General features: G+C 28.2%; 1 protein-coding gene across 1 annotated transcript; it reads left to right on the top strand.

Annotated features, from left to right (window-relative positions):
* Positions 1–11991: 11991 nt before the first annotated feature.
* LOC123534417 (uncharacterized) lies at positions 11992–16223 on the top strand. Its single transcript, XM_053518858.1, has 2 exons — positions 11992–12148; positions 15169–16223. The coding sequence occupies exons 1-2, from the start codon at positions 12061–12063 to the stop codon at positions 15975–15977; spliced, it is 897 nt and encodes a 298-aa protein (XP_053374833.1). The 5' UTR covers positions 11992–12060; the 3' UTR covers positions 15978–16223.
* The last annotated feature ends 447 nt before the right edge of the window (positions 16224–16670 follow it).

A 16670-nucleotide genomic window follows, 5' to 3' on the forward strand; every position in this document is an offset into this window, starting at 1 on the left:
AAAAAAAACGAGGTTTTTACAACAGTTTTTAGTCTTTTTTAATTTTAGAAAAAAAAAACTTATGTTTTTGGTTTTGGATAGTAATTAACACATGACTTACTCTTGGCAAAATATTAGGGGAATATGACAATAAAAGAATTCGTTCAAAAGGTAAAGAAGGAAAGATATTTTTTTTAAAAGGTTTTTACATTTACACAGATATTAAAATTATAAAAGGGGAAAAAAATTTAAGAAATGGGGTTTATAAAATTGATAAATCGAAATTGCCCAAAAATTTTGGAAATTTGATTTAAGAGTTTTAAGATTTATTTCAATTAAGAAAATTTTGGTTTGGTTTTGGGGGATATAAAAATTTTCACACATTGTTGGTTTGGGAAAAAAAATTTTGGAAAATACAAAGGGGGGAACTAAACACCAAATTAATAACTTTTGGATACTTTTTACATTCTTTGTGATTTATTGATAATCCTTGTTGATGGAAATTTTCAGTGATATTACTATGTTTAAGTACTGAATTAAGAGCTTACTTTACAAAAAAACCCCCAAAGATTTGGGTATTCAAAAATTTAAAAATAATTAAAAATTCAATAAGAATTATTACAGAGTTTCGTGAATAATTTAATTTTTTAATGAGGTTGAAAAAGTTTTAAATAATTTTTAAAAAAAAAATTTAAAACAAAATTTTTAAAACTTTTATAGAAATTATAAATTTTTTTTATATAATGTACAAAAAAGTTTATGAAAAAAAAAAGGAATTTTATTTATGTTGTGCTCAAGGGAAAAAAAATCATAATGGAACAGGTACTTTGCACTTTAAGAAATTGTTTCGGGGGAGTTGCATTTCAATTACCAAGCAGGAAAAAAGTTTTGGAAACAGCAGGAAAAAGCGCATTTGAAAGTGGAACAAAAAAGGTTTGGGGAACAGAAGTTGGAAATTTAGCTGCAGCTAAAATTGTTAAAAAAATTAAAAAAAAACCTGCTCCAGCATTGAATTTAATTCCCAAAGGGAATTAAAAGAAAAAATAAAGTAAAATATAAGGAGGGGAGGATATTCATATGAGAATAAATAAAATATTGTAGGATCGGAAATTTACCCCAAACCAAAACGTATTAACAGATTAATTTTTAAAAAATAAAAAAAAAAATAAAAACTAAAAAAAAACTAAAATAAAAACAAATTTTTTAAACTTTAATAAAAAAATAAAAAAAATAATATATACATGTTTGAAAAACAATATTGCGAAAGATAGAACTAACTCCTATTCTTTTAGATACAGTTTTTAAATTCTGCCCCCCCGGGGAAATAATGTTAAGCAACAAAAAAAAACGGTATTCACTTTAAAATTAAATGTAGAACTCTTTTTTGATTGGTTTAATTTTTTTTAAAGAAGTTTTAAAGTAAAAAAGCTTGCTAAGGGTAATAATTTATGATGTTAATGATAAATTTGTTTTAAAATTTAATAAGCACTTCATTAATTGATCAGTTGGGGTTTTAAACAAAGGGAAAAAAATTGTATTGATTGAATAATTTATACAAAGTAAAAAATTAAAGGTTTTGGTTGAATATTGAAGATTATGAAAAAATCAATGGAACAAATGAGTTTATTTTTTTAAATTTATAACGCTAGCCGAACTCAGACCGGCCCAAAGCTGAAAAAAAAGTTTTTTTTTTCTTTTAAAAGGCATTAACCCAAAGGGGGGTAAAGAAGAAAATGCTAAAATTCAAAAAAATAATTTTCATTTTTTCGGGTTTTAGAAACTAAATTTACCCCCAAGTCAAATTCAAATAACATGCAGGAAAAGATGAGATAATTAATTTTTAGAGCAATGCTGGTCTGGTAGAGTAATTGTAAAAAAAATTAAATTCAGGGGTTCCACTTTTAATTTTCAATAAATTTGGGTTTGATCTAATTACTACTGAAAGATTTACAAAAGCAAGGGTCATCCCTTCGGGAAAAATGATGACGCAATAAACTGTACACAACAAAAAATAACTTTTAGAAAAAAGGGGCGGTAACAAACCACAACATGTATTTGTTAACAACGACCTGAACAAAAGTAATTCACAAGAACATAATCCCATTTTTTTAGAATTTTTAAAAAGTTAATGCAGAAAAAGAAATTGCACTTGAGCTCTTGGTTTAAAGTTGGTAATGGGTTTTTTACCCAGAAAACAGAATACAAAGTTATCAAGAATATATGATGATGTAATTAATTATTTATAAAAAAATAAAAAAGACTAGGGAAAAGTCTTTAAATAGATAAAATTTTTTTTAAATTTTTTTGGATTTTTATTTTAATTGAATAAAAAAAGGGAAGTAACTACAGAAGACCTAAGCTTTTACTAACAAAATTTAAAAAATTTCCCCCAGCAGTAATATTCTGTTTGCAATTGATTTTTAGAAAAACATTTAAAATAAATACTATTGGAAATGAACTTGTTTTTTTTTAAAAAAAAAAATATAATTTATATATAATGCATAAAATTTATATTGAAATAAATTTAAACCTAACGATGGACAAAAAAAAAATTTAGCAAAAGCTTAAATAAAAAAATTCCACTACTTTTAGTTTTAAAACATAACAATTACGTCAAACTTCCCTTTACTTTAACAAAAACAAAAATTAATAAAAATTAAAAAAGGGTTGCAAATAATAAGGGATTAGAAATTAAAATTTTCAAAAAAACAAATGTCAGAAGGGAAAAAATGGTGGTTTTTTAGGAGTTTGGGGGTTTGTTGGAAAACATTTTTCCCCAATGGACAAAAATAGCTCCAAAAAATTACCCCTTAGGCATTGGGCCCTTTCTGGAGGGCCCGTACGGGTTAGTAAAATTTTGGGAAAAGGGTATTTTTCAGTAGCAATGTAAGAAAAAATTTTATATCACCTATCTTACACCTAACAAAAAAAGAAATTATAGGTCGGGAGTGTTTAAAATTAAACACAAAAAAAAAAAACAAAAGGGTGGGGTTTAGGTATTTTGGCTGCTAGTCTAGGGTACCTTTGATACATCTTTTTTAAGTGGAAAAGGATTTCCCGATTGATTCAAAACGGAGCCCTTTACAGACGAATTTATAGTAAAAAAAAAAAAATTTAAACAAACCAAAATTAACTTGAAAATTTAACAAGGTAAAACAATTAAAAATTTAAAACTTTAAGGGGGGGTGTTTAGTAGAAATAATTTTTAAATTTTAAAAAAAAGGTTGAATGTGGGAATTTTAAATTTTTAAAGACTCGTTGGTCGGAAACATTGGGTTTGTTACTTTAATACTTTTTACTTGTAAACCAGGGTTTTTTGAAAAGCTTTGTATTTGATCATTTGGAACTTCCCCCACCCAAAAAAAGTAATTAAGTATATCCAAAGTAAAATACAACAAGTTATATCAAGACAAAACAAGTAACTTTGTGGTTATTATTGTTTTTTTTTTTATTAAAATTACAAGAAAAGTACCGTTGTATATTATTGTTAAAATCTAAAAATTAAAAAGTAAAACAAAATGAACAAACTATTATAAATTATTTTTAAATAATAAGGACATGGAAATTAACGGAATAATTTAAAATTTAAAGGGAATTCAATAATATAAAAGAAAAAAATAAAAAAAAAGAAAAAAAAAAAATAAGAAAATTCCCTTGTTTTAAAGTTTACCAAGATACCCATGGTGGATTTTTTCAAAGGAAAACTGTAATCAGTCCCGGTTTAGTCAAAATGGTAATAATTTAAGAATTTTTTTAAATTTCATCTTAATTTTCTTTTTGAGCATTAAATTAATAAAGGAAAGCTAAATTACAACTAAAAAAAAAAGAAAAATTAAAATTTTTCAAAGTTTTAATTAAAAAAAAATAGAAAAAAAAATCTATTTTTATTAATTAGCAAATGAATTTAAAAAAGATTTATTTATATTAAATTTTTTAAACGTTATGAATATTCAGTAACAATTTTTGGTTCTATAATTTAATTTTAATTTAAGTTTTAATTTTAAAAAAAGTAATGTACAATCCATTACAAGAATATTTTTTTCGTCATAAAGATAAAGAGTTTTTTTTATAAATAAATGGAAAGATTGTGTTTATCAGAACGAAAATTTAAAGGTGTGATTACTTTGGGGGAATTAAAAAAGTATCTTTATAATTTTTTTTTTAAATATTTTTTCTAACAAAAAGTTTTTTTAAATTCCCTTTTAAATTTTTTAAAATTTTCTTCGTTTTTAATAAATAAGAATACTTTTACTCTTTAAACCCAAAAAACAACAAAGGAATGCCGCAGCTTCCTTTAAATTTCCCAAATTTCTTTTTTTTTATTACAAAAAAAAATTTTTAATTCTATATAATCACGTTATCAAATAATTTTTCCTTTTAAAAAAACCCCATATGCCTTTTGGTTTTTTTTCATAAAACTAATGAATCAGTGTCTGAATAGTAATTACAATACCCCCGTATTTTTTTTAAGAATTTAAAGAAAATATAATTAAAATTTTGAAAATCTAGAAACCATTCCAACATAACAAGGTTGTTTAATAACAAATTTTTTTTTTCTATGATACCAAAAAGGGTTTGAGTTAAACATCGTTTAATAAAAATGAGGTTTTGGGTATGATTTTAATAAAATATTTTATCATGTTTAATTTAAAATTAACCCCCTTTCGTAAATTCTCCATCGTTTACGAATACAGAATTGTTTATTAACTTAAAAAAGTCCTTTTCAAATGAAATTTTTTGCTTGATCTTTTTTGAGTATTAAAAACAATATACTTTTTTTAAACCCAAAGGGATGAATAAAAGTTAAAATTTTTTGTTTTTGTTACTTTTAACCCCGATTGGTTTATAGTTCAAGTTTTTTTTAATTAAATACAATTTTGGTTTTTTATTAAGTTGGAACTAATTTTTTTACATTACTTTTTCCCCATTTCAAATCTGTTTTTTAAATTTTTACTATAATCAGAAAGCCCTTGATCTGGGGATTTTAATTTTTTCAAGCTAAAAAGGGTAATCATTGTGGGTTTTATGTAATTCTTTTGGGTATTCAAGGGTCACATTAATTAAAGTTGTTTTACCCTTTTGAATTAATTTTTAAATTGTTTTTGGGTATAAATTCAAAATTTCCAAGGGTAAAGGTTGAAATACCCAAACCCTAAAGGTTTTGCGTCGAGGTACATAATGTATTTGCTGTCAAGTTTAGGGGTTTTAATCCTTCATTATTTTTTGTTTTCTAACGTTCTGTTTGAAATATAATTTTCCCCTCTCAGTCCCTTTTCAATAAAAAGATACAATCATACGTTATTTTAAAAATAATTAATTCCCGTCATTTTAATTGATCCCAAGCTAACCCGGACTACTAAAAAAAATGACAAGGATCTAATTTTTATACTCCAAACATGTTTCTAAAATTTTCGAATAATCCTAAAAGTAATACGTCAGTTTTTAAATTAGATCATGATATTCTCCCCTTTTTTAAATTTTAAAATTTATTCCAAACTTTTTAGCATGTCGTATTCATTATCAGATTGTGTGTTCATTTAAAAAATTTAAAAAAAGCTCTTTTTAGGGAAGGGAATTCTGTTTTTTAAATTTTTTTTGGCCATGAATATATGGATAAACACTTTTTTTTTTAAAAATTTTAGGTTGAACCAAATTCCAATGTTAATCTTTTGAGATAAGTATTTAAATTCTGGATATTTTTTAAGGTTTTCCAATGATTGAGAATAAAAATTAAAAAGAATCAATAAAGACCAAGTCGGGGGAAAACATAAAATGCCTATATCTTTTCCCTATTGTTAGGAATAACATTAATTTCTTTTTTAAATTTCCCTTTTGTTGCATAATAAAATGCCGTATAACCTCTTAAATTATGAAAAATAACGGAATTTTTTGTGTTGTTTAAAATTAAAATTTACATTTTGAGTGAGCACTCCTCTGAATTTTCCCGTTTAGGGCATGATCCCCACAGGATTTTTCTTTTCCTTTTAAATTTTTTTTACAGAAAGACAAAACTTTTTTTTTTTAAAAATTTACTTTTATTTTTTTTTAAATCTTAGTTCTTTGTTTAAAAATTTAAAACTAAATATTTTTTTTACAATTTCCCCTTCCTCAAACATTTTTTCAAAAACTTATAAACTAATTAGGACCTTTAAATCTGGGTTTGGGTTTTGTTATTTATGTCAAAAAAAAAAAAAAAATTTATGCCCTAACCACAAAACATTGATTTTGATATGGTTTCATAAGAAGATTCGTTGTGGTAAAGATTAAACTTTTTTTGTTATTTATTCCAAAAACAGCAAAATACAAAAGGTACTGCTTTAACCTTTTTTATAATTTTAAATTGTATTTTACTTCCCTCTTTTGGATTTTACACCTTGGGTACCTTAATAGCTAAACGTTGGAAAATGTTATTTATTTCTTTTTTGGAAAAATGTTCAGACGCTTTTAAGAAGGGTTTTTTTGTTTATTTTTTTTTTTGAAAATTTTTCTATTTAAAGTCTTTTCCAAAATAAAAGTTGGACTACAGTTCTGAGGGCTTACAGTCATCATATTATTTTAAATTTTTTTTTTTTTTATCATTTGTAAATTCAAAGTCACAGGTTTTTTTCGTATTTTTTTTGATTGTACAAAGGATAAATACTATTTTTTTCATAACCAAATATATTAAAAGTATTTATTTAAAACTTCTATTTTAGTTTTGATTTAATGTCAGGAAATTTAAATTTCCCGTAAATCAAGCGTTTATAATTTTTTTATTTTGAAACTTATGAGGGTTTTTTTAACAGGAAAATTTTTAAACTAAATGGGGGACCATCTGAAAAATTCTTATCATCATTTTTTATATTTTTAAACCTTTTATTTGGGTGTTGTAATGGTTTTGGTAATTTAAATAATTGAAACAGCCAATGGACTAACTTAATTATTTTTATAATGAGTATCAATGATCTATTCTCCCGCCACTTCCTTAGAAAAACCAATTACCAATTCTATTTTTTATTTCATAAAACTTTTAGTAAAGTTTTTTTTATTTTGTTTTGTTATAATTTCTAAAGCCTTTGTGAAAATAAGTGTTTTTATATTTTATGTTTTTTCCTTTTGCAAAAGTTATTTTTTAAAAACGTTTTTTTTTTTATCCTTTAAGTTTTAAGTTCAGATTTTAAATATTTTATAAGGTCGTTTATAGTTAAATTAATTGATTTTTTGGATTTGTCACATTAATTTTAATTTTAAAATTTTTTAAATATTTTTTTGTAGATCTTCGATTTCCATCTATATTATATTTAGAAAATAAAATTTTGTTAAGCAAAAAAAGGATTAAAAAAAAATTTAAAAAAAAAAAAAATAAATAAAATTTTAAAATTTTCTTTAAAAAGAAAAAAAATATTTAAATTTTATCTTTTTCCCTTTGTTTTTGTTTTTCCCCATTTTTCTCGGTTTTTCCTTTGCAGCACTTTTATTAACCCCGAAATTTAAAACCAAGGGTTTTTGACGTGATAATTTCTTTATATGTTTTTTTCTTTTTAGTACACAGTCGGGTTCAATAACTTTTTTAGGGTTGTTTCGAATTTTTATTGGTCGGGGCAATAATAATCTTTTGCATTTTCTTCTTTTGTTAATAGCAACCACAGTTCCATTAAAAAAAAATTATTTTTTTAAAAGTTTTAAAGGTCTATAAATTTTTTAAATTTTTCATGACATGATTTTATATTTATCGCTAACTATTTGATCAAGTTTTGATTTAATAACATTTTTCTTTTTAAAAACTTTTTTTAAGAATTTTTATTGGATTCATTATTTTCCCAAATGCTAGAAATTTGGTAAACATTCTATCACCTTTTATTAACCATCTAATTAATATATTATAGAAAAAATCTTTTAAAAAAGCACCTATGAATTATTTTTGTTTGAGAAAATTTTTTTATATTATTATATCTTTTGAATAAGATTTTTAAAACTTTTTTCTAAATTTTTACAATGTTAAAATTTAATACCTTCTTGAAAATTCTGTTTAACCATTCTTCGTAAATTTTTGATTTTCTAAATAATCTAAAACCCAAATTTGTTTTCTTTCCCTTTTGTTTCTTTTTTTTTAAGTCTTTTAAAACATATTTCTGGGGCGGTTTTTTTCATAAAAAATCCATCAATTGGGTTTTTTCCCTAGGTTTTATAATAGACAGTTAAGAAAAGATTTTTTACGCCCCTCGAGTCATTTATAACACCGTTCGTGATGTTTTTTGTAAAAATGTTACATTAGTTAAAAAAAGTTTAAAAGGGCAGAAACCCATCAAAATGTTTTGCAGAAGAAACATTTTTATATGACTGTTTAAAGTTGTTAGTTTAAAAGAAATAAATATTTGGGAAGTTCTGGGGCAGCAAGTTCAAAAGGTTATATGAATTATAACTTGGGTCCATAACATTTTGCCCCTTGTGAATTTGGTTTTGGAATTAATTAAAATTAGGATTATATTCTTTTAAAAACTAAAACGTACTTTTTTCTGATTCAATTTTACCCTTTAATGATTTAATTTTTTTATTTATAAAAATACTTTTTAGAAAAAATTTTTAAAATTTAAAAAATACAGCTCTTCTTCTTTTTAATTTTTTAACCCTAAGTTTAAAATTCCCTTCATGTACTTTCAAAAGGCATTGAATTTTTTTTTTTTTGCATTTCTTTTGTATTTTTAAAAAAACCTGAATAACTTGTTTTCTTTCTTTATTTACTTTTCCCGGGTCATTTGGGTCATTAACGCTAAAACTGAATCCGGCTTTTTTTATAGTTTTTTTTATTTTTGATGTTGCTTTTAAAAAAAATTTTTGTCGTCAAGTTTAGTTGTTAGTAAATATGGTAATTACTGGGAAAGGGGGCCAGCAACGCTACAAAATAGGAATAGCTGGAACAAATGCTAAGCAGCTGAACAACCCAAAAAAACCCCGTAATAATAATCCGGTTTTTTACTCTCCCACAAAATTTATAACTTTTTTGTAAACAGCAGCTAGTTTTGTTAAGTGAAAATTAATTTATCTTGTTCTACCATTATTTTAGAAAAGATTTTTTTTACTCATTTATATAAAAAAATTTTTATTTTCTAAAAAATTTGTTCAAAATCGCTAAAAAGGAACCCAAATTAAATCTTCAATCCTTTCCTTTTTCTAAAGCTTGTTTTTTTTTATAGTCCGTCTAAAACTTTTTCTATTCTAAAAAATTCTTGTGTATAGGAAAAGTTTTGTTTAAAATGAACCTGAATTATTTCATCTTTAAATCTTTAATGTGTTTGTTTGGGTTTGTATATAATTTTATAAAAATAAATATTTCCCCTGTCCAATTGGGGTAACCTTTTTCAAAAAAAGTCTTTTAAGCTTACTTTAAACGAACTCGATACCCAATTTTTAAATTTTTCTTTACTCTTTTGGGATCTTTTAAAACACCTTAAAAAAAGTAAACAGACCTTTATTTAAGTTTTTTTAGTTCGGGGTTTGGGATTTTTTTATAAAATTTTTTTTTTGTTATATTTTTCAACCAAAACCCCGCAAATTTTTAAAAAAGTATAAGTTTATTTGCTGTAAAATATTTCCCATTTCTTTTTAAACTTTATTAAATCTTTCATTACTACAGCCTTTTCCCCTTTTAAAAGTAGGTACATATTAAATTTTTTTTTATTAAAAAAGATTCAAACTTTTATTATAAAATTCTTTTTCCTTTCTACCCCTAAATTTATGGTAATCGTCCTTTAAAAATTTTTTTTTTTAATGCTTCAGTAACAATTCTCCATTTTTTTTTAATGGAAAAACCCCCGCTATTTCTAAATTTTCAAAAACGGTTAACAAATATTTTACTCCTTTTTATATTTTTAAAAAACTTTAAGTCAAATAAAACCTGACCCAAAATATCACAAAATCTTAACTATCACTTTCGTTTCCCAAATTTTTTAATTGGTTTTGTAATTTTTTCTGCTAATTCATCGCTCCATGTGATTCCGGGGTAGTAAAAGTTTGCTCTACTCCCTTTTCCCGTTTTTTGATTTTTGTCCGAGACCAAGTGTGTATTTCGTTTTGATGGCTGGTTACACTAACTAAAGTTTTGCATCTTTTCTCCAATGTTTTTGATTTGTTTTAATTTAAATTGGAAAGCATTTGCTTATCACATGTACCCTTTTTTACACCACTGTCATAGCAAAAATCATGGTCTTTACATACTGCATCCAGTTCATGACAGGGGGTCCATTATCTAGGGGATTTCCTGGCCACAATAATTATATCCTGGAAGTGTTAAACCTTTCTTAGGTAATAAAGGTAACATTGCTTTGTGAATATCTAAATTACCCCTGTATTTTTAACAAACTTTGATTTCATTTTCCACAAGATGAACAGTAGCCCTTATCATTTTTCTCCGTTTTTTTTGTTGTAACATAATGAGGATTTATATTATCAGTAAATCTTCTTTCTTTCAAACAATATATTTTATTCTGTAAACTCATCTATATCATATGTATTTAAAACTTTTTAGTTGGTTTTTACTTGGTTTAAAACCTGTGGATTTTAAATTGTCCGGCATTGGTCAGTCCGGACCAAGGGGTTATAGGTCAAGTGGGGTCAGATGTTTCAAAAACGCTATATTTAATACTACTAATATTACATTTGTGACTTTCCACACTGAATTTATTAAACTCGTTGAATAAAATTGATAAAATGCTCGGCACAGCCTCGCATTTTATTATTTTATTCAACTCGTTCAATAAATTCAATATGAAAAGACACTCGTGTAATATCCTCCATTTACACACTTACACGTTCCAGCAGGAAAAGCTTACATGTTACATTTGTGTCTTTACACGTTGATTTTATTAAACTCGTTGAATAAAATTGATAAAAATGCCTCGTATTTTATTATTTTATTCAACTTGTCCAGTAAATTCAGAATGAAAATACACTTCAGTTTTATCCTCTATTTTTGTTAGGACGATAACACCTTGCCGTTGACAAAGTTTCAAGTATAGAATATTTTGGTCGAAGCGACTTTAATAATAGCTACATAAAGAAAATATTTTCGAAGTTTCAGAACAAATGCTCACATTTTCGCCTTCCCAAGTTGTATTTTTAAATTGTCGAATAAAGATGATAAAGTACCAGGAGAGCTTCGCATTTTATTTTATTCAACTCGTTAGATTTCAATATGAAAAGACACACATCTCAAAAGAAAAGGTTAATCTAATCAATGTAATAAGATACAAAACATATAGTCGGTGTTTATGTTCGCTTAATTTCCGCAACAGACTGAAGCTGGCTTGCGAAAGGCCGGTGGTTCTGTCCATGGAGCCCTTCCGGCGTGATAAAATAATGCACGGAGGGGTACCTGGGCTCAGTGCGACGTTAAACCAAACCAACCAAACAAACAAACAAACTGAAATTTGAATAAGAAAGAAATTAAATCTAATTCCGTTTTGTGTTTGTTACTACTGGGCTCGAGCGAGTGTCGTTGGTCCATTTTCCCAACTCGGCGAGTACAGATTACTCGGCTATGCAGTAATTCAGTCAAAAATGAGCCGTGCCATGAAAAAAAAACAACATAGTGGCTTTGCGACCAGCATGGATCCAGATCGGCCTGCGCAGTCTGGTCAGGATCCATGCTGTCCGCTTTCAAAGTCTATTGCAATTAGAGAAACTGTAAGCGAACAGCATGGATCCTGACCAGTCTGCATCCATGCTGGTCGCAAAGCCGCTATCTTGGTTTTCTCATGGCACGGCTTAAATATGCTTCCGTCCTTTAATAAATTGATCTTTTTTTCCCATTTTTGGCGCATTTTCGCATGGGGACAATATTTCTCTGGTGACTTTTGTAATTTCAAAACAGCAGGATTAATCGCTTTTAACGCCAAAGAAATAAAAAATCAAGTCTAGGACAATGTTTTTATCAGCTACAGAGTTGATCAATTTTATATCGTAAGGTCATCATGTACACATAGTAAACTAGTAAACTTTATGTTAATATATGTATGTTCGTGACTATCTTAAACTTATCGCAGACGTATCAAACATTTTATCAGGACATACAAAATTTTCTTTTAGCGTTGAAAACATTTTGCTATGGATCAAACTGAGAGCCTTCCAGTTCTGTATATTCGAGCCAGAAGTCACTACGATGTAGGCTTTTCTATTGGCACTACCTTCAAAGGTGAGCTTTAACGTTTTGTATTTTTTAGTGTCATTTTCCTATTTTCTTTTCTAGGATGGAAACGCGAGAGCGTTTGTGTGTGTGTTGGGAGTTTGGGGTGGAGGAGGTGTGAAAGTAATTACATGGCTCATCATAAATATGCTGCTTCAATATTCCTTGATAAAAGTTATAGCTCTGTCGAAGGCCACGGCAGGGAACCATTGCCGCATTTGTTTATGATCATATCGAACTTTCTGTACAAAGCCTAGCTGGAGAAAAATCGATAATGCGACAGGTATGATCGTTATCGTCCGTAAATTTTACGTAAACTTCCGAGATTAAGCGGGGGTCATAAATCACCTTATCTACAAAATCGATATTTATTGCCTTCAGGTAATAAGGAACTTAGTCTTTACTCTACCTAGCATTTATGTTTTAAGCGGATTAAAGACACTTGTAGAGAGTGATGTGACATGAGCGAAGGAAGAGTGAAGTTTGAGATATAATAAAATTTAAGTAAAATAATAAAGAAAATAAGTACACTTAAAGGGCATATCATATCTTTCCCTTGCATCTTTATTTACATATTTAGCTAGTAGTACCAGAAAGGTCTGTAGTCGTTCCAGTTAGTACTTAAATGTCTTTTTCCCCGTGAAAGCATTTTATCATTTAAGTGTGTAAGTCAACATTGTAATATTTCAATAAACGTGTTTACATCAACACAAACTATAACACTGTACGTATATAATAACCACATGAATAACTTCAGTTTCATGTATCACCGTAGAATACTGAAAACCTAATATGCAAATATAAATGTGTACGCATGTTAACAACTTTTCTCTTTTCTATATATTGGTATGAAAATAGAATCGCTTAATTCACAGTCAAGTCAAATGTTAGTTTTAATTTATAACTTTGTTAAGTATACTAAACTCGGGAACTAACTGAAGATATTTAACTAAAAAGGAAATGTTACACTGTGTAATTTGTCTATTTCTTTACTGGCCTAATAAAACGGATAGGGACTATCTGTTTGAAATAATTCAAATTACCATTGCTATGTATTAGAAATAAATACTGTTTTATTTTAAAAATAGAGATGAAATACATGTACCCACGTCAAGTTGCAATACGTTTTGTTTATTGGATATACACATCAATAGCTTACAAACGTGTAATATTTTCTCGGATAAGAAAGTAAAGTTTGACATATATAGACACGTTGTATAAATATGAAGAAATGACAATCATGGCAAAATTTGTAGTTTCCTATGCACCTAACACCCAAGTTGCACGTGCGAAATATGTACTTGAAAGAAGGGGACAAAGCTATTCAGAGATTGATGCCCACGGAGCGATGTACCCTGTTTTCATGTACGGAAGCCTGCACACTTCAGAATTTGTAACTTTACATTTAAAAATCAAATGTTTTTAAGTGTCGCTTGAATAAGCAATAAACAGAACAGATAATGATCTTAAACAAGCAATACAATGAAGCAGTCGAAAAAAAAAACATAATCATTCGTAATGTCTTGTTTACTTTAATAAAGAATAAAACATTGTTTTTTTTTATTAATTCCCATTTTATTGCCGTTATTAAATGCCTCCTTTTTTCAAAGTGGCATGTGCTATAAAAGTGCGAAATATCCACTATCACCCCCATAATTATCCATGCATGGTGTTAAAATTTTATTACAGTGAAAAGGTAATAAATGTAACAAGCAAGGGACTATCTAATTAAGTATCAGTTAGAGCTTACTCAAAAATTTATATCTATTACATCTGATTGAAATAAAAATCCCGATATGAAACTGTCAGTTTCTAAATTAATCTTCGCTTACGCTGTCAGAGTTTTCATTAACATGCTAAAAGATTGAAATACGGATAATTTACTCTCCATCTTATCATTCATTAATATGTATAAATTGTCATTTAACCGTATTAAAACACTTCACTTCCTCTGGTCCCTTCTTTCACGCATTCGCATGTCAAAATATGTATAACCTTTAATCATTGTTATGAAAAATAGACGCAAAATAATTGATAAATTATGATAATTACATCCAGGTATTTAAAAACGTAAATTTACTTTGACATAAAATTTGCCGTAACTTGAAACTACCTGTATACCGAGTCGTCTGCTCGCATTCGGAAAAATCCGGAAAATTCCGAATCGGCCCGAGTCTTCATTTTAAAAGTAATGGTGATGTTATAAAACACCAAAAGGGTAAGTTAAATAAAATATTTTTTAAAACTATTTTTGCACAGTTGATTCGAGCAATAATTATTCTGTAGAACATCACCGAAGCAAAAACGATTATTTTCACCGATTTTCGTACTTTGAACAATATACAAACAAAACTTACCCTACATTTTAGCAAAAAATAGACATCTACAATTGACGTCAATGGAAAACAAGGGTGGTACGTTTAAAAGTCCAAAGGGTAAGCGAAAGCGTAAACTTACAACATTTAAAATTATATCATCATTTAGATGAAATATTAAATCAACGAATGCCACCGAAGCAAATTCGTTATTTTAAGCCATTTAAAAGATATAGCGAATAAATCGAAATTATCCTTCTTTGTTTAATGTGTCAAAAAATCGATTATACCGATTATTGGAAAAATTGAAAGTTCAATATAGTCAGGAAAAACAAAGATTGCACATTGACAAACCCGGCATAAAATTCTCTATGTCGTTTTGTTTTCGTAATACTTGTCGTCGATAAAAAGTAGATATAAGAGTACACTTTGCGACTGGACAAGGTCACTGCAAAGTGATAATGAAACGGCAAAATAAAAGGCAAAAATAATGAATAAGGAAATTTTATACCGGGTTTATTTGCGCCAATAAAAGAAATGAGAGATGTTTTAGATTTGTTAAATGTAAGTTTCATCCATACAGCATGACCGAAAGCGAGCCTGTAGTTTTTATAAATTTCACATTTATATTGAGGCTTTTTATTTATGTACTTGTAAACATATATACTCATTACTTGTAAATATTATTTATTCGATTTTAATTAATTATTCCAGGATGGATTCAGGACTACATGGACACTTCAAACGAATTTAAGCAGTATAGAACGTTTTACAACGGAAAGGAAGGACAAAGGTTAGTTGATCAGTACATGTCAACCGGCCGTACGTCCCATTCGAATGTTATGTCAGAAATCCAGGGCATGGCGGATGGGGCGGAAGTGAAGTTTGAAGAGCTTTTTCTGTTGCAGATTTCATCAGAACTAAAGTTTTGTGACTTGAAAGAAATGTTTAGAAGAACGGATGACAAAGAAAATGGTGAGAAAGGATGCACTGATGTTCTGGTTAATAGAAAACAATGCAGGATTATCGGACATAACGACGACTGGACAGAAGACGTGTCTTCCCGCGTTTATATTGTGCACGTGACTATAGCAGACGAGAAAGAGCGCGTGATTGAGCAGTTTGTATCTTTCAGCTACCCGGGTTATTTAACAGGATTTTGCTTTGGAATGAATAAGTCTCTGGTAATAAGCCTGAACTCATTATCACCAAAGAAAGCAAATAGGACAGGAGTTCCCTTGGCAATACTGCTGCGTTCACTACTCGCGTGTAATACCATTGAAGAATGTTCTTCTGCCATGGAAAGTAAACCGTATGGATGTGCTTACGGGATGAATATAAATATTGCCGCTATTAATGGAACCAACATGTGCTCGATGGAAGTATATCCACTGCAGGTAATAGATCTACTTATAAATAATAAAACAGATGATGATGATGATGATGATGATGAAAGGTTGGTACAAGAATGTTTCTTTCCACTACTGGTGGACATCCATCAATTCATAAAAAAATTCGTTTAAGGGTCACTTCATGTTGTTGCCTTTTGGTCCCTAAGCGCTGTCAAGCGAAACAGCTGCATGGAACAATCTCGTGAAAGGCATTTCCAAGGACGTTACAGATCAAGTACAATGTAAGTGAAATATCCACTGAAGAAGTTGTTTAAAGGTTTTGCAAGTTTTATTGCTGACTGATATACGCTGTCAAAGGGAACTATTTGATCAAACAAGACTGAGGTCAATGTCATGACGCTACAGGCCAAGTTTGATATACTTCTTACCTTTAGTTTGAAGTAGATTTCTAATTTATATTATGGACGATTGACGCAGGGCATCCCTACCATGCTTTTCAGCTTGCCCTGAACCTTTGGTTAAGGCCAGCCAGTAATGTAAATTTCAATGTGGTCTTTCAAACTACTGTAAAGTCACACATTTTTTACTACTTGTTTTGTTTGCTGTTGAAGTGCAGCAATGAGGGTATCTATATGTTATTTTTAGGGAAAGACTGAGGTCCAGGACAAGAACGATTTCCTCTCGAGGAGATGCGGATACAGTGTTACTTCTTTCATCAAAATCATATAAACACATAGCTGCTTGAAGAAACTGGATCCTTGCACTGGATCAAGCTTCGAGACAAGAGAACCAGCGAAATGCCTGAACCGGAAACTTTGATGACGTCAAAGCTATTCTGGTGATACAGAAGATGGCGTAGAACCA

The sequence above is a fragment of the Mercenaria mercenaria genome, chromosome 12 (genome assembly GCF_021730395.1).
Source record: "Mercenaria mercenaria strain notata chromosome 12, MADL_Memer_1, whole genome shotgun sequence".
NCBI classification, from domain to species: Eukaryota; Metazoa; Mollusca; class Bivalvia; order Venerida; family Veneridae; genus Mercenaria; species Mercenaria mercenaria.

Excerpts from the sequence above, each read along its gene's own strand:
- LOC123534417 (XM_053518858.1), top strand. The coding sequence starts at position 12,061 with ATGGATCAAACTGAGAGCCTTCCAGTTCTGTATATTCGAGCCAGAAGT. Across the intron at positions 12,149-15,168 it reads TATTGGCACTACCTTCAAAG|GATGGATTCAGGACTACATG; the intron begins GTGAGCTTTAAC and ends TAATTATTCCAG.